Source organism: Gossypium arboreum, chromosome 8 (assembly GCF_025698485.1).
Source record: "Gossypium arboreum isolate Shixiya-1 chromosome 8, ASM2569848v2, whole genome shotgun sequence".
Lineage (NCBI taxonomy): Eukaryota > Viridiplantae > Streptophyta > Magnoliopsida > Malvales > Malvaceae > Gossypium > Gossypium arboreum.
In genome coordinates, this window is record NC_069077.1 from 42688171 (window position 1) to 42706673 (window position 18503).

Consider the following 18503-nt stretch of genomic DNA (forward strand, 5'->3'; position numbering starts at 1 on the left):
CTTGAGTATAGCAACAAGCAAGGACTTTCCTTTAAGTTTCAATATCGCCCAAGCTAACTTTTGCCTGCAACTTCCTATAGCCCTATGAATGGAGCAAAGGCGCAAAATTGATTGCCACACCTTTCTTGAAAAACTACATTCAAAGAAAATGTAGTCATGTCTTTCTGCAGCATCCATACAAAAAAAAAAGAAGCAACAAGTATCAATCAAAATCCTAAAAGCAAGTAAAAGATCTTGGGTTGAGAGTCTATTAAAAATGACCATTCAATCAATAAAAGAATGCTTAGGAATATGTAAAGGGAACCATAGTAAATGGCATCATTCCACCTTCATACCACGAGTTCTAATTGTCTCCCACAAACGAGAAGTACTCGTTTTAGTATTAGCAAACTATTGAGAAGTGACAGTAACCAAAGGCTTCAACTTAAGCATCCTTCGCCAATTCTATCTACTTATTAACGTAGGAGTTACATTTAGAAAAACCCTACCTTTTAACACATATTCACTAACCTAAGCAATCTAAAGAGACCCTTCTCTTGCAAGTAAGGCACGGATAAGCTGCAAAATATAAGTTTGATTCATTCTATTACATTTTTTAGTCTCAAGCCCTCCTCAGATTTAGGTAAACAAATCGCCTTCTAACAAACACGAGCCCCTCGACCTGAGCCAACCTTCCCTTTTTAAAAAAAGCTAAGACAGTATTGATAAACCTTCTTAAGAACATTCTTAAGCATTAGAAATTGACAACTTTAATAGGCTTGCACACTAAAGATCACAACTTTAATGAGTTACAGTCTACTAGCATAACTCAAGTGCTTAGTAGACCTTCCTTGAATCCTGCCCAGAATCCTATTGGTTAAAACAACACAATTAGACTGAGACAACTTTCGAGAAACAAGAGGAACACCAAGGTACCTCACTGGTAGCCTATCAACTTTAAACCTTATGCAAGTAGTAATGAGAGCTAACTCCTATTGAGACACCCCAACAACAAACAATTCACTTTTAGATGCGTTGAGTTGCAACCCAAGAAGTAAATAAAATTGCTGAAGAACACAATAAACATTACCCATCGAATCAGTAGTACCCTTAGAAAAATAAGAAGATCACCGACAAACATTAGATAAGTCAACCGCACTCGAAGGCACTTAGGATGATACTTGAAGAGAGCATTTATGGTAGCAACATCAAATAACTTGGATAACACATCCATTGCAAGCACAAAAAGGTAAGGAGAGAAAGGATCTCCCTGCCTAATACCTTTCCTCCCTCAAAAGAACCCAATAAAGCTTCCATTAAATGATATAAAGAATCGAGGTGTAGTTAAACAAACTTCAATCCATTTCAAGAACTTTTCAGGGAACCCTTGAGCTCTAAGTATTGAAAGCAAAAAACCCTAGTACAAATAATCAAATGCCTTTTGAAGATCAACCTTCAAGGTACATATAAGAGAAATATGTCTACTACCATTCCCTCGCATTAGCTCATGATCCAACATGGTATTATTAGTGATACTACGCCCTCTAACAAAGGCACTTTGACTATTAGAAATCAAAACAGGTAGAAAATGAGTAATTCTATTAACCAAAACTTGGTTATGCACTTATAAGTAACACTGCAACAAGAAATAAGCCAAAAATACTTTACATAGCTAGGATTATCACATTTAGGAACAAAAGAAATTGAAGTAGCATTAAAGGAAGCCAAAAGAGTAGAGGATGCAAAAAAAATACTGAATAGTCTCAAGAAAATCATGCCCCACTATACCTCATGCAGATTTGAAGAAAAAAGCTATAAAACCGTTAGGACTAGGGGCTTTCTCATTCCCCTGCCCAAAAATAGCTGACTTTATCTCCTCATTGATAATAGGTCTAGTTAACACATAATGACCATCATTAGACAGTTTAGGCAGTAACTTCTAAACCAAAAAATCTGACCACCCAACAACATTGGAATCAACTGCGCTAAGAAGATTTTGATAAAACCCTAAAATCTCTACAAAAATTTGATCTAAAGATTCCAATCGATTACCTACTACATCAAAACGAGAAGTAACAGTGTGTTTATTCCTCTTAATTGCAACAATACTATGAAAAAATTTAGTGCTTTGATCCCCTTCCCTAATCCACTGCACCCGACCTTTTTGCCAATAAAAACATGCTTCGGCCTCTTGCAAAACCAAAGATCAACTCTCACCTGATCAATATGACCATTTCTAACTAGATCAACTCACAACAAAGCAAATTGCAAGCTCTCCAACTCCTTAGCCTTAGCCTTAACTTGAGCAGAAATATTACCAAAAGCCTCAATGTTAAGCATCTTTAAGATAGGCTTCAGTCTCTTAAGATTGGTAAATAACTTCAACAAAGGATCACTTACCACAATAGGCTGCCAAGATTTAGCAACAAGCTGCAAAAACCTATCATACTTAGCCCAAAAATTAGAGAACAGAAAAGGCTTTGGCAAGGATTGCATAGGTCTTTCCAACCAGACAATACAAGGACAATGATACAAATAACCAAGAGTAGCAAACTCAACCCTTGAATGAGGCAGAAATCGCAATCAAGCTGCATTAACAAGAACTCTATCAAGCTTCTTCGCAATCGGCCTATCTAATTGATGATTAGACCAAGTAAAAACATGATCAAAATAAGCATGAGCAAAGACTTCAATCTCCCTAACAAAAGCTTGAAAGTCCTTCATACCAATAGTAAGATACTAAGAACTATCGAAAGAATAACTCTCCTCAAGCAAAAGCGTGACATTAAGGTCACCACCCAACAACCATGGAGCATCACCAACTTGGCCACTCATAGAACACAAGTGAGGCCATAGCTCTCAACGAGAAACACCATCATTACAAGCATAAACAGCTAAAAAGAAAACTTTCTGATGTTGCACTTCCACACTACATATAATACATTAACCAAAGACATACAACACATCCATAATACAAGCACTCTTCCAATTAAGTTAAATTCGACCATTAACAAAATGATCATAATTGGAAATAGAGTTCCACCCCTAAAAATACTTCCCTAAAATAATCGAAGCATTATTACACTTAACTCTAGTTTCCAAAAAACAACAAACATCAATCTTCAATCTAACTAACCTATCAACTACAAGTTTTTACCTTAGAGGATTATTAAACCCCCTAATATTCCAAAAGAGAATAATTATGGAGCATGAAGTGAATGTGCACCTCCCTTACCATCTCTCTTACCACCTCTTTTTTCTCGTCCTTTAACAGGAGAATTATTCATCTTCTTCTTACCTTTGTCAAAGTGATCTCACAAAAGGAGCTACTGTCAGTGAGGCTAACCAAGGCTTCTGAGGAAAAAACTCAAGTTTTTCAGTTTGATTATCATCAACAACAACACATTGCTTAACATCAATATCAAAAGCAACTACATCATTAGAATCCTCAAGCTCAACACTTAAAGCCTCAAATCTATTACTAGATCCCGTAAGACTAACATGCTTCTATTTAAGAGTAGGGGAAAGATCCACAACCACGGCTTTACCTTTAAAGGAGATTTCAAAAGTTGAAGTCAAAGCTGCACCTCCATCAAGAGCACTCTCATTTCGAACTGCAACGGATTTTTCAGGAACAAAAATTTGAGTAGTTCTACACCATTTTGCATAGCCCTTCAAACTTTCACCTCATTCTTCTTAGAACATTGCTTACCATAATGACTAAAATATTGGCACTGTAAACAACGCATCGGCAGCCATAGTACTTCAACTCTAATAGAAACAAATTAACCATCATGCAATTTAAAATTAATAAAATGAGGGAGTTAAAAATCAATAGAAATCTCAAGACACACCACATTCACATAAGCAAGACATTGTTGCAAAGTTGTGATATTATCCATGTAAAAATAAAATAACAAGCACACTTGCAATGTAGCTAAGCCCCTTTTGAGTAAAAAACTCTAAAGGGACTAGACTTAACTGAACCCAAATCGGCATATTGTCAAGGGAGAATCCAATCTCTGAAGATTAGGCTCCCACTTCCTCAACACTGTCTGCTTGTTCTGGATTTGCCAAGTTTAACGGCCTGATTTTCAGTGGTGTCGAAAATGGTGATTTGAGATCACTAAATCCAACAAGTAAGATTGAACAAGATAGCAATTTAACATTTATGATTCAACTAAGAATTTAGAAGAATTCGTGAATTGGTGAATTTAGTGAATTAAAAGAATTTATTAGGCCAAACGGGTCAAAAAAATAAGGTATCGAGACCTCAAATTTGAAAACCAAGCCATAAATATTTTTATAAATATTTGCGGAGTGTCATTTAGTTAGTATTAAAGTTTGGTTGAGAAATTTTAACATTTGGGTAGTCAATTAAATAAAAAGAACTAAATTGTAACAAATGCAAAATTTGCTAGAAGGATTAAATAGCTCAAGTGTTAAAATAAAGAGGATTTAAAGGGTAATTAAGCCTAAAAGTGAATAGGCTGGACGGCAAGGGTAAGAAAATCAGCATAAAAATAAGGGAAATAAGGGCAAAATTGGAAATTTTACAATTTTAACATATAAAATAAGGACAAAATTGAAAAATCTAGAGATCTCTTCATATTTTCTCAGCCAAAAAGCCATAGAAGGTCTAGAGAAATCTGGTTTTTCATAGTTTTACATCATATCAAGAATCCAAAGAAGAACGAGGAAAAGAAAAAGTTGCGGAATAGTCCCTAAATTTCAATATCTTTTACAAATCAGTCGGGTAAGTTCATATGGTTGAATTTAGATGTTTATTTGTGAATGATTGAATGATATAATGTGTTATTACATGGGAATTTGTTGTGGGATTGTGAAAATTTTGTTAATGAAAGAATAAATGTGGAAAATGCAAATTAGGAAAAAACGCAGGAATTGAGTACGTTCGTATCGTGACATGTGATGAATTGACGGATAAGACCGTGATTGTTCCATGGCGAAGTGTGAAATGTAGGTATGGTATCATCCATACTGAGTTGTGAAATGTAGGTATGGTATTATCAAATCCATACTGAGTTAAGAAATGTAGGTATGCCATTTCCCACACCGAGTTGTAAAATGTAGGTATGGTATTTCAATAAGAAAAACCATACGGAGTTTATGAATCGTGGCATTGAACAACGATGTACTCAATTTCGTAAGTCGTTTCCTAATTTGATAATAAGAAATACAAGAGAAGTGAACCAAATGAAAGAGATTGAGTAGTTGTTAATGTTGAGCTCAACTATGTGAAGTATTATAACGGTGGTTGTGAATGGCAAGAAACTTAGTAAATGTTTTGGTATTGTTTGGAAATATTATGTTTGGTAAGCATTACTTTTAAACCTATGAACTTGCTAAGCTTCAATAAGCTTACTCGTGTGTGTTTGATATTTTTATGTAGATTGAATTGAAGTGAAGTTGGAAGATCGGATCAACACAACAAGGCACACTATCCAGATCAATTCTGGTAGCTTTTGTTTTATGTTTAAAGATTTATATGGCATGTATAGAGTTTAAATGAATTGAAGTAAAGATGTTATAAACTAGTTAACAATAATTTGTACTAAAATAGTTTTAGGTTAGTAGTAGTAGTTTGACTTTGAAAGTTCACCATAAATTACGAAAATCTAATTAGAGGTTGAATAAGATATGAAATTAAAGCCTATTGAATCTAGCTTCACATAGAAGAAACGGTGTAAGAAAAAGACTTTCATATCAGGAGATATTTGAATTTTTGTGAGAAAAGGTCAAAGTGATTTTGAGCTCCCCTATTCTGACTTGTAAAAATCATTAAAATTTGTAAAAAAATAATTGTGGACATAATCTATATGGCTAGATTCCTTAATGAGTCTATTTTTAGGAGAAATAACCCATAACATTATTTGAATCCTGTACAAAGAGATAATTAAATTTTAGTGAAGAGTGGTGAGAACTGTCGAGCAGTGAAACAGGGGAGACTTTAAGGAATAAACTGTACTTATTGGCTAAACAAAAAATTTTGAAAACTTTATGGTAGGAAGATACGTGAGTCTAGTTTCAGGAAAAATTAGCGGATCTTAATTTAGAGTTTCGTAGCTCCAAATATAAATAATTTAGTGATTATGACTTGAGTGGATAGCTTTGATGTGAATATAGGTAAATAATGGGATTTTTGTATAATTATTCCGTAAACTTCGGTAACATCTTATAACCCTATTCCGATGAAGGATGTAGGTTAGGGGTGTTACATTTATTGGTATCATAGCTTTGGTTTAGTCGATTCTCAGAACGAATGTGATGTGTAAAGTGTTTAGAAATACATACCATATAAATCTGTGATAGTGTGATGTGAATGAACCGATCTAACTACTAATTTTTGTTATAGATTGTAAAGATGTCTGATAGACCTGAGGGTGCTGGTCAAGAAGAGGAAGTTAATAGTAGAATACAGACTTCTGAGCAAGGAACAAGTGGTAATGTTTTGATTTCTTTGATGAGAGAGGAAGAACTTAAAAATATGATTTACGGGTTAATAAATCAATGGTATCGTGGAACAATACAAGGAAGAAGACAAGCACAAAAACCTCCTCCTCCCCCTACTGTACCACCAATTATAACCCCGGTTGCTCCTCCTTTAATAGATGAATCTAGTAAAAGAACACTGATTGAGAAACTCAGAAAGTTCAGAGCTGAAGAATTTCAAGGGAGATCGGACGATGATCCAATTAAAGCAGAGTATTAGTTAAAGAGGTTGGAGAGAGTTTTTAAACAAATGATGTGTTCTTCGGAGGACTATCTGGGGTGTGCGGTTTCACTATTGAAAGAAGAAGCGTATAATTGGTGGGAAACTATTGAAGCAGTGGAACCTGCAAATAAACTTACCTAGAATTCTTCCAAAATGAGTTTAAAAAGAAGTATGTGGGAAAGAGATATTTAGATAAGAAGAAAAGGGAATTTCTTGATCTTCGACAAGGGAATAAAATAGTGGTCGAATATGAAAGAGAATTTGTGTATCTTAGTAGATATGCTCGGGATGTTGTACCAACAGAGGAAGAAATGTGCATTAGATTCGAAGAAGGGCTTAATGATGAAATCAGAATGATGATTGGAGGCACAGAGATTCGAGAATTTGTGGTTCTGTCTGATCGAGCTCAAAATATGGAAGAAGTGTATAACAGAAAGATGCAAAGAGAAAGAAGAGGTAAAGAGGTATACAAAAGAAGTTTCTCTAGACCAACTTTGACTTTTCCAGCTAAAAAGTTCAGAGATGATTCTAGTCGACCTGTTACAATTCTGGAACGATCGAATAAAAGTAAAACAGCTCAATGAGATGTCGATGTAACTAATAAACCAGCAGCTAGTGCTAGTAGTGTGCAAAATATTCCGAGACCTAGATACAAAAATTGTGGTAGATTTCATATTGGTGAATGTTGGGGAAGAACCGGAGCTTGCTATAAATGTGGTGGAACTGATCATTTTATTCGGGACTGTCCTCAATTGTTAAAAGAAGACAGAGAACAAGGGGAGAAGCAAGCAAATACTCCTAAAAAAAGTAAACGTTCAGGTCAAAGCAGTGCTGCTGGGACTATTCGTTCGGGAACGAGAGATACTGCAGCCCGATCAGAAACAAGAGCACCTGCACGTACATATGCTATCTGGGTAAGGGAAGAAGCTTCTGCTCCAGATGTGATAGCTGGTAATTTCTATCTTTTTGATGATTCTGTGTATGCTTTAATTGATCCTGGATCTACGCATTCATATATTTGCACTGTATTAGTGTCAAAAAAGAAAATGACTGTTGAGTCCACTGACCTTGATGTACAAGTCACTAATCCGCTAGGGCAAAGTGTGTTAGTTAATTTAATATGTCGAAATTGTCCACTGAAAATACAAGGATGTGAATTATCTGCTGAGTTAATGTTGTTACCTTTCCAAGAATTTGATGTTATTCTTGGAATGGATTGGTTGATTAAACACGATGCCATAGTGAATTGTAGAGAAAAATGGATTGATTTAAAATGTCAGACAGGGGAAATAGTTTTAGCTGAGTTTGGGGATAAAAAGAATGATATCAGAATTATTTCAGCCTTTGCAGCTCAGAAATTGATTTGGAATGGTAATGAAGCATTTTTAGCTTATATTCTTGATGCTCGAGGTTCTGAATTGAAGATGGAACAATTGCCAGTTGTTAATGAGTTTACTGATGTGTTTCCTAAGGAATTACCTGGTTTACCCCAGATCGTGAGGTTGAATTCGCAATTGATGTAATTTCGGGTACAGCTCCGATATCAATAACACCGTATAGAATGGCACCAGCTAAGTTAAAAGAGTTAAAGACACAGTTGCAAGAGTTATTGGATAAAGGGTTCATCAGACCGAGTACATCACCTTGAGGCTCACCTGTCTTATTTTTGAAAAAGAAAGAGGGGTCGTTGCGATTGTGTATTGCTTACAGACAGTTGAACAAGGTAACAATTAAAAATAAATATCCATTACCTCGTATCGATGATTTGTTTGATCAACTGAAAGGTGCTGCAGTGTTCTCAAAGATAGACCTTAGATCTGGGTATTATCAGTTGAAGGTTAAAGAATGTGATGTGCCAAAGACTGCTTTTTGAACTCGGTATGGTCACTACGAATTTTTAGTAATGTCTTTTGGTTTAACAAATGCCCCTGCTGCATTTATGGATTTAATGAATCAAATTTTTAGCCTTATTTAGATAGATTTGTGGTGGTATTTATTGATGACATATTGGTCTACTCAAAGACAGAATCCAAACATGCATAGCACTTGAAAATTGTACTACACACTTTGAGAGGAAAGCAGTTATATGCAAAATTTAATAAATGTGAGTTTTGGCTTCATGAGGTTGGATTTTTGGGTCATATTGTATCAGCTGAAGGAATTCGTGTGGATCCAAGTAAAATTTCAGCAGTGGTGAATTGGAAAACACCGAAGAATTTAACTGAAGTGCAAAGTTTTCTGGGATTAGCAGGATCCTATCGCTGTTTTGTAAAGAATTTTTCCATGATTGCTTCACCAATGACTTGTTTATTATAGAAGAATGTTGATTTTGTGTGGTTTGATGAATGTCAGCAGAGTTTTGATCAGTTAAAGAAAATGCTAACAGAAGCTCCAGTCTTGACTCAACCAAAATCAAGTATACCGTATGTTGTGTACAGTGATACATCTTTAAGTGGTTTGGGTTGTGTGTTAATGCAGTCAGGAAAAGTTGTGGCTTATGCTTCACGATAGTTAAAACCACATGAAAAGAACTACCTTACACATGATCTTGAGTTAGCTGCAATTGTTTTTGCTTTAAAAATTTGGAGACACTATTTATATGGTGAGAAGTGTTATATTTATACGGATCACAAAAGTTTGAAATACTTAATGACTCAGAAGGAACTGAACTTAAGACAGAGACGGTGGTTAGAGCTGCTGAAAGACTATGATTTGGTTATTGACTATCATCCAGGGAAAGCTAATGTAGTTGCTGATGCACTTAGTCGAAAGTCATCCTTGTTTGCACTTCAGGTAATGAATGCTTATTTGGCTCTTAATGAAGAAGGTGTTGTATTACTAGAATTGAAAGTAAAACCAATGTTCCTTCAACAAATTCAGAAGCTGTAGAATGAAGATCCAAAATTGGTGTTGAAACGACAAATGGTTCAAGATAATTTAGATTCAGAGTTCAGTATTGATGATGAAGGTAAGTTGCATTATCATAATAGGATTTGTGTTCCAAATAATTCTGATTTGAAGAATGATATTTTTTCGGAAGCACATAATAGTATGTATTCTATTCATCCGTATAGTACAAAAATGTATGGTGATCTGAAAAAGACATATTGGTGGCCTGGTATGAAAAGAGAAGTTTCAGAATTTATTGCAAAATGTTTGATTTGCCAGCAAGTTAAAGCAGAGCATCAAGTGCCAACGGGTTTATTACAACCCATTATGATTTCTGAATGCAAGTGGGAGCATGTTACAATGGATTTTGTGTCAGGATTGCCTATGACTCCAAGAAAGAAATATTCAATATGCGTGGTTGTTGATAGATTGACAAAGTCAGTACACTTTATTCCAGTCAAAACAGATTTTTCACTTAAGAGGTTAGCAGAATTGTATGTGTCAGAGATTGTGAGACTACATGGAGTTCCAATTCTATCATTTTGGATCGGGATCCAAGGTTTACTTCGAGATTTTAGAATAAACTGTAAGAAGCTTTAGGTACCAAATTGAATTTTAGTACAGCATTTCATCCTCAAACAGATGGACAGTTAGAGCGAGTGATTCAAATTTTAGAAGATATGTTAAGATGTTGTATACTCGAGTTTGGTGACAGTTGGGAAAGGTATTTACCGTTGGCTGAGTTTGCTTACAATAATAGCTATCAGTCTAGTATAAAAATGGCATCATTTGAGGCTCTTTATGGTAGAAAATGCAAGACTCCATTGTGTTGGTCTGAATTGAGTGAATCAAAAATAGTTGGGGTTGATTTGATTCGGGAAACTGAAGAAAAAGTCCGCATTATTCGAGATAGTCTAAAAGTTGCTTCAGACTGTCAGAAGTCATATGCAGATTTAAAATGAAGAGACATAGAATATGCAGTGGGTGATCGAGTATTTTTAAAAGTTTCACCGTGGAAAAAGGTGTTACGGTTTGGTAAAAAAGGAAAATTAAGCCCGAGATTCATAAGGCCATATGAAATTGTGGAAAGGGTTGGTCTTGTAGCTTATCGGTTAGCTTTACCTCCGGAACTTGAAAAGATTCACAATGTGTTTCATGTGTCTATGCTAAGATGGTATAGGTCAGATCCTTCACACGTAATTCCTCATACTGAAATTGAGCTTCAACCAGATATGACTTATTCAGAAGAACCATTGAAGATTTTGGCTTGTGAAGTTAAAGAATTGCGGAACAAAAGAGTACCATTGGTTAAAGTATTATGGCATTGACATGGCATGGAGGAAGCAACATGGGAAACAGAGGATTCAATGAGATCACAGTATCCAAATCTATTTTCAGGTAACAAATTTCAAGGACGAAATTTTTAAAGGGGGGAGAGTTGTAACGGCCTAATTTTCAGTGGTGTCGGAAATGGTGATTTGAGATCACTAAATCCGACAAGTAAGATTGAACAAGATAGTAATTTAACATTTATGAGTCAAGTAAGAATTTAGAAGAATTCGTGAATTAGTGACTTTAGTGAATTAAAAGAATTTATTAGGTCAAACGGGTCAAAAAAATGAGGTATCGAGACCTCGAATTTGAAAACCGAGCCATAAATATTTTTATAAATATCTATGGAGTGTCATTTAGTTAGTATTAAAGTTTGGTTGAGAAATTTTAACGTTTGAGTAGTCAATTAAATAAAAAGGACTAAATTGTAACAAATGCAAAATTTGCTAAAAGGATTAAATAGCTCAAGTGTTAAAATAAAGAGGATTTAAAGGGTAATTAAGCCTAAAAGTGAATAGGCTGGACGGCAAGGGTAAGAAAATCAGCAGAAAAATAAGGGAAATAAGGGCAAAATTGGAAATTTTACAATTTTAACATATAAAATAAGGAAAAAATTGAAAAATCTAGAGATCTCTTCATATTTTCTCAGCCAAAACGTCATAGAAGGTCTGGAGAAAACTGGTTTTTCATAATTTTACATCATATCAAGAATCCAAAGAAGAACGAGGAAAAGAAAAAGTTGCGGAATAGTCCTTAAATTTCAATATCTTCTACAAATCAGCCGGGTAAGTTCATATGGTTGAATTTAGATGTTTATCTGTGAATGATTGAATGATATAATGTGTTATCATATAGGAATTTGTTGTGGGATTGTGAAAATTTTGTTAATGAAAGAATAAATGTGGAAAATGCAAATTAGGAAAAAACGCAGGAATTGAGTACGTTCGTATCGTGACATATGATGAATTGACGGATAAGACCATGATTGTTCCATGGCAAAATGTGAAATGTAGGTATGGTATCATCCATACTGAGTTGTGAAATGTAGGTATGGTATTATCAAATCCATACTGAGTTAAGAAATGTAGGTATGGCATTTCCCATACCGAGTTGTAAAATGTAGGTATGGTATTTCAATGAGGAAAATCATACTGAGTTTATGAATCGTGGCACTGAACAATGACGTACTCAATTTCGTAAGCCGTTTCCTAATTTGATAATAAGAAATACAAGAGAAGTGAACCAAATGAAAGAGATTGGGTAGTTGTTAATGTTGAGCTCAACTATGTGAAGTATTATAACAGTGGTTGTGAATGGTAGGAAACTTAGTAAATGTTTTGGTATTGTTTGGAAATATTATGTTTGGTAAGCATTACTTTTAAACCTATGAACTTTCTAAGCTTCAATAAGCTTACTTGTGTGTGTTTGATATTTTTATGTAGATTGAATTGAAGTGAAGTTGGTAGATCGGATCAACACAACAAAGCATACTATCTAGATCAATTCCGGTAGCTTTTTTTTATGTTTAAAAATTTATATGGCATGTATAGAGTTTAAATGAATTGAAGTAAAGATGTTATAAACTAGTTAACAATATTTTGTACTAAAACAGTTTTTGGTTAGTAGCAGTAGTTTGAATTTGAAAATTCACCATAAATTATGAAAATATAATTAGAGGTTGAATAAGATATGAAATTAAAGCCTATTGAATCTAGCTTCACATAGAAAAACGGTGTAAGCAAAAGACTTTCATATCAGGAGATATTTGAATTTTTGTAAGATAAGGTCAGAGTGATTTCGAGCTCCCTGTTCTGACTTGTAAAAATCATTAAAAATTGTACAAAAATAATTATGAGACATAATTTATATGATTATATTCCTCAATGAGTCTATTTTTATGAGAAATAACCCATAACATTATTTGAATCATGTATAAAGAGATAATTAAATTTTAGTGAAGAGTGGTGAGAACCATCGAGCAGTGAAACAGGGGAGAATTTAAAGAATAAACTATACTTATTGGCTAAACCAAAAATCCTGAAAATTTTATGGTAGGAAGATACATGAGTGTAGTTTTAGGGAAAATTAGCGGATCTTAATTTTGAGTTCTGTAGCTCTAGATATAAATAATTTAGTGACTATGACTTGAGTGGATAGCTTTGATGTGAATATAGGTAAATAATGGGATTTTTGTATAATTATTTCGTAAACTTCGGTAACATCTTATAACCCTATTCCGATGACGGATGTGGGTTAGGGGTGTTACATCAAGGGCCATGATCCAGAACCTAATCTCGAGGAGCAGAAGAAGAAAATTGAAAAATAAATAGATTTTCACTTACCATGTTGACTTCAACAACCCCCTATTTACTCCAAAGCATATCAACCAACTTTTGCAAAGAACCAAAATTGGGAGGCTGCCCAAAAAATTGAGCCACCAGTGAGTGATGCCAACGTCGAATCCCTTTATCAAATACCTCAGCTGGAGGTTTTATAGTAATAGAACCACTATGGACTTCTTGTGGAAAAAAACACCAAACTTTGCTCAGAAGACGAATCAAAAAGTTTCCTCCAATCCAGAGCTTGTGAAAAGGACATAACACAAAATCAAAGCTGAGAAGCTATAAATAACACAAAATCAACAAGAAAATGAAGAAAAACAAGCCATCCCCCCCCCCCCCAAAAAAAAAAATCAAGAAGAAATAGCAAGGAACTAAGAGAACTCCCGCATGCCAAAAACAACTAATATGCACCAAGAGGATTCTCTTAACGTAAACCCTAACTCCAAACACTAAGAAGAAGTTTTGTTTCTACTCTATTGGAAATTTCATCGAACATCTTTAAGGAACCGTTGGGGACCTTTGGCTTATAGAAAAAAAGAGAGAAAAAATTAGCAAAATTAGGGTAGAGCGATTTTTTATTTGATAATACGTATAAATTTATGACTTAAATTAATTTCATCCAATGATTTAAATTATTTTAATTTTACTTTTTCAATTTTTCTCACGGTTACAAAAATTCTCACCATATTGTAGTTGTCTCAATATTATGTAAATAAATGCACGACCATTGATGATAAATGTAAAAAAGGAAGAGATAGCAAGTCTGTATCGTTGCATGTATTTTAGCCACATATGTGTATATAGCATATTAATTACACATCTCTCTTTTTCTTTTAATTGGTGTATTTAAAAACATTGGTATGGTACTATGAAGTTAGGATATCCAAACCAATTCTCCCTCCTCCGCTTTCCCACAACTGGTAAAAAAATCAGGACCATGAACTGTTCTAAATCTGTGTAATTAATATGTGAACCCTAGTTCCTTCCAAATCGACGGCTTCTTTTGTTCTGACATTTGGTCTTTGATTCTCATGAAAATTTATCTGATCTTTAAACAATAAATTATTATTACTTAAAAGCTAAGCATAAACGCAATAATTAAATAAAGGAAAAGATAATATATTATATAAAGAATTTATAGCTTTAACAATCAATGAAACAAAATTAGCTTCCTTATAAATATAATAATATCCACACCCCCAATCACTAGCATGACTTTGATTTTTTTATACAACTATTATTTAAATTTAAATTACTTTTAGAGTAGGTAATACCCAATTAATAGACTATAAATTTAAATTTATTTTTTATTTTAATTTAATCCATTTACATTTATAATGTATGAATTTATTTTAATAATATCCCTTTCAGAAAAAGAAAAACAGTTGAAAAGGTTGTTTTATCATATAATTATTAAATTATAAGGATTGATAACCATATTATAAAAATAAAAACCAAATTATGTGAAATCAAAACATAAAAACTAAAATTTAATACAACATAACAGAAGACGAAAATCATAACAAAACAATATTGATTTAGTTTAAAAGTCAAAAGAAACTGAAAAGAGATCAGGAATGAAGCTAGTATCTATTAGATACGACTGGAATAATCTAGTTCTATTCCACATATATATATATATTGGAAATATTGGAAAAGGAGACGTTTTGATGGAGGGTCATAATTTGACCACTATAAACAATTATAATAAGTAAAAGCTAGAGTTTCTTAGTTAGGGAATTAGTTGATAATAAATTTTATATATTAGTCCTTTCAAAAAAATTATTTATTACTTCTGCATATATAATTAACTAAAAACACAATGCAATATTTGTTGGATTCTACTTTACCTTTATGATTTTCAAACAAACCAGATCAGATTTTCAGGTACTAGTGAAAACAATAATTATTACGGAATCAAAATAAAAATGGTAGCTCCTAGCTGCCTCAATTAATTTCACCTTCCTGGCTTCGCATTCATAGTTCACATGATATCACAGCAGTTAGAAACCCTGTTTTTTTTTCCGGATTAAGTTTTAACGTGTGTTCATACTTCATCTAAGAGTCATTCGATCTTAATTAATCTATCAACAATGTCGGAAGTATACGGGGATACAATTATTTTCATTATGATTTCTTTCATAGAGAGGCAAATTTAAAAATTAACTTTAGTTATTTATAGAATAAATCACTACAAATTAAATTTGATAACCAAATATTTAAATTTAATTCAAACCAGAAAAATAAAATTAAAAACAATTTGATATTGACTCTCTTTTTTTTTAATTTTCACCTTAGAATCAATCATTAAAACTAATGAATTGAATAATTAAATTAGCTAAACTTAAACAAACTCATTATTTATGCATAATTTGAGATATCAAAATTTTAGAGCCCCAATTTTGTTATAAACTAAAATCTCATTGACTTAAGTAGATTATGACACATCCCTAATATTGAAAGTTAAAATAAACATCACAAAACATCATGACGTTTGAGATATTTGTCACCATAAGGTAAAAAATAAATTTGAATTATTTGTTTCATTGTATAAACGTCATGAAATTTTCACCCTAGATTATACCTAAAATCAATGTTGATTTATTTTTGAAATATGACGAAACATTATTTTTGTGTAGTGAATGTTGGTGAATTATTAAAAGTTTTATATAAAAATAAACGAAATTATAAAATTAAAATATGTGTGATTTATTATGTTTTAGATTCAAATTTCACTATATTTTTAATTAATTTTAAAATATTAAAGAAAAAATAACCTCTTCATAATAAAATTTATTTTGTAGAAAATAATTTTCAAATATTTTTTAACTAAAGTAGTGCTCAAGTCGAGACACCAAATTAGTAATAAGCTTAAATATAAGAAAAACTATTTAATAATTCTTCCCATCTTATGGGTTCAATTAACCACGAATTTTAAATATAACTCGAAAATTATAATAGAATTAAATTTAATTAATTTAGTATGCAAAAGAAGTGTCATATCTCTCAACCATCTTTGAATAAATGCAATCTTAGCAACATGGAAACTTCTTCCGTTTTTAATGGTTGATATGAAGACATCCGTGAACGCAGTAACACACTCGTTTTCTTCTTTTTTTTTTTCCCTTCGGCATAAACCAACTCCCTCAAGGAAAATCAGTCAATCACAAACTCCTTTCTTGTTTTCTCACTTTCTTTTTTGTTTTCCCTCTTACCAAACAAGATGGAGAAATCCCTAGCACGATACCAGAATCACCATCCCCAGGAGAAGAAGGAAAAACTTCAACAACAACAACAACAAAAGCAAAGTCAAAACCAGGAGAAGGCCAAGCAGCATCCTGTTTGGGACTGTGGTAGCAATCTTTATGACTCGTTTGAACTCAACTCCTTCAACCGTCAACTCGACTCAGCAATCCATTCAAGAACCATGTCCATGCCTCATCTAGTCGACAGAGCTCCTCCACAGTCAACCGCCTCTGCCCTTCCGCCTCCAGTTTCCAAGAAGCAGTTTTCCAAGTTCTCTCGGTCTATTCAAAAACTCTTCAAATCCATGTTTAGATTCAGACAAAGTTCGAGTTCTTCCCTTATGTGGCTGAAACAAAGATCGCACGACGACTACTACGTGGTTTACGACAAGACAGGTTCGCTCACAACCATCCCCGAGGTCCCGGAGATTGATTTTGGAGGGCTTTCGCCGGAGATTAACGCCTTGGTTGCTAAGAGAACTGCATCCGAAAGATTCACTGCAGCCTCCACTGTCGGTATTTCATGTGCTTGAATTACAAAAACTATAAAGAAGCATATACAGATTACTGATAGTATATCTGCACAATGAAGATGCAGTCAAATAGTTTGTGGATATTTTTTTAACAATATTTTGAAGTTTTTTTAGGATGTTTTCTTTTAGTCCTTAAGGTTAGGTTACTTGGTGTTTTGAACTTTGACCTATTCATATCTAAATAATGAACTGGATTGAGTCATTTCTTTATGATCTTTTGTTGGCCAAACTTCGTGATTAGCGTTCTCGTTTTGTTGGTTAATTAATCTACCGGCAGGGAATTAAGCGATCTATAAGTTCTACCTACTCCAGTGACTGTAATGGCTCAAACCACCATTGTCGCTGCTATGAGGTGGTCAAAGTTTTTTCATAGTTGTCGCATAATCAAAACATGTTTTTGTTTCACCAAAAAAAAAAAACACATGTTTTTGTTGCTGAAATGTGGGAAAGAAATTAAGGTTTTTCTTTCATATAATATGCAAGAACTGAAGGGTATTCATTTGCTTTATGTATGTGGTCACTATGCATAGCTAGCAAATGACTGGGAACTTTTATCTAGCAAAAACCATTAATACTACACCAGTTTAATTACGGATAAATTTTTGTTTTAATCACTTAATTAAAAAATACAATTTAATTACTAATATTTTTAAAATTATTTTTTAGTCTTGGACTATTAAATAGCTTACAATGGTATTTTTAATTACTATAATAATAATTTTAGTTCTCATTTATACTTTTGGCAATTAACCCTAATTATATATATAAATAATAATAATAAACCTCAAATTTATTTAAAACTAGAAAATTTTATAAAAATTTCAAGTTATTGCTAGGTTATTACAACAACAACTATTTAGCGTTGCCATAAAATCATAAAACGAATAAAAAATAGATCAATTTCAATCTCTTAACAAAATATTCATCTTATATAAAGATTAAATATGATTAAAAATTAATGTTCATGCAAGAAAACTCAAGATTCTATCGTAGTAAAGCTCAAGATTGTTTGATATTGTGATATAAGAACGAAATAATCATTTAGTAAAATCCAATAAAAATTAATAACACAACATAACCAAATTAGTAGTAATATCTTCAAGTCAAGTTCTATGATATTGAAGAAATTCTTCTAGAATTGATATTTTGAGACTTTTGAATTGACTCGATGCCATTTGTTTAGCCAAAAATATAAAATTTTCTTTTTATTTAAAATTATTTTCAAAACTCAAATGATAAACTCAAATTATATTTCAAATCTTTTCTTTTATTATAATGAAAATATATATTTCCTCGTCCTCTCTCACTTTATCTATTTTTTATTTTTATTTTTGAACTTTTATGTGTTTTTAAATTTTATTTATTTTTGAATTTTCAGAAATTCTTTTATTTATTTTTGAATTTTCAGAAATTCTTAGTATCCTATCAATTTTAGAAAAGGGTATTG

At 32.8% G+C, this 18503-nt stretch overlaps 1 protein-coding gene across 1 annotated transcript; it reads left to right on the top strand.

Annotated features, from left to right (window-relative positions):
- Nucleotides 1-16280: 16280 nt before the first annotated feature.
- LOC108465216 (uncharacterized) lies at nt 16281-17266 on the top strand. The gene has a single exon (XM_017765539.2). The coding sequence runs from the start codon at nt 16502-16504 to the stop codon at nt 17054-17056; it is 555 nt and encodes a 184-aa protein (XP_017621028.1). The 5' UTR covers nt 16281-16501; the 3' UTR covers nt 17057-17266.
- Nucleotides 17267-18503: the final 1237 nt, after the last annotated feature.

Excerpts from the sequence above, each read along its gene's own strand:
- LOC108465216 (XM_017765539.2), top strand. The coding sequence starts at position 16,502 with ATGGAGAAATCCCTAGCACGATACCAGAATCACCATCCCCAGGAGAAG.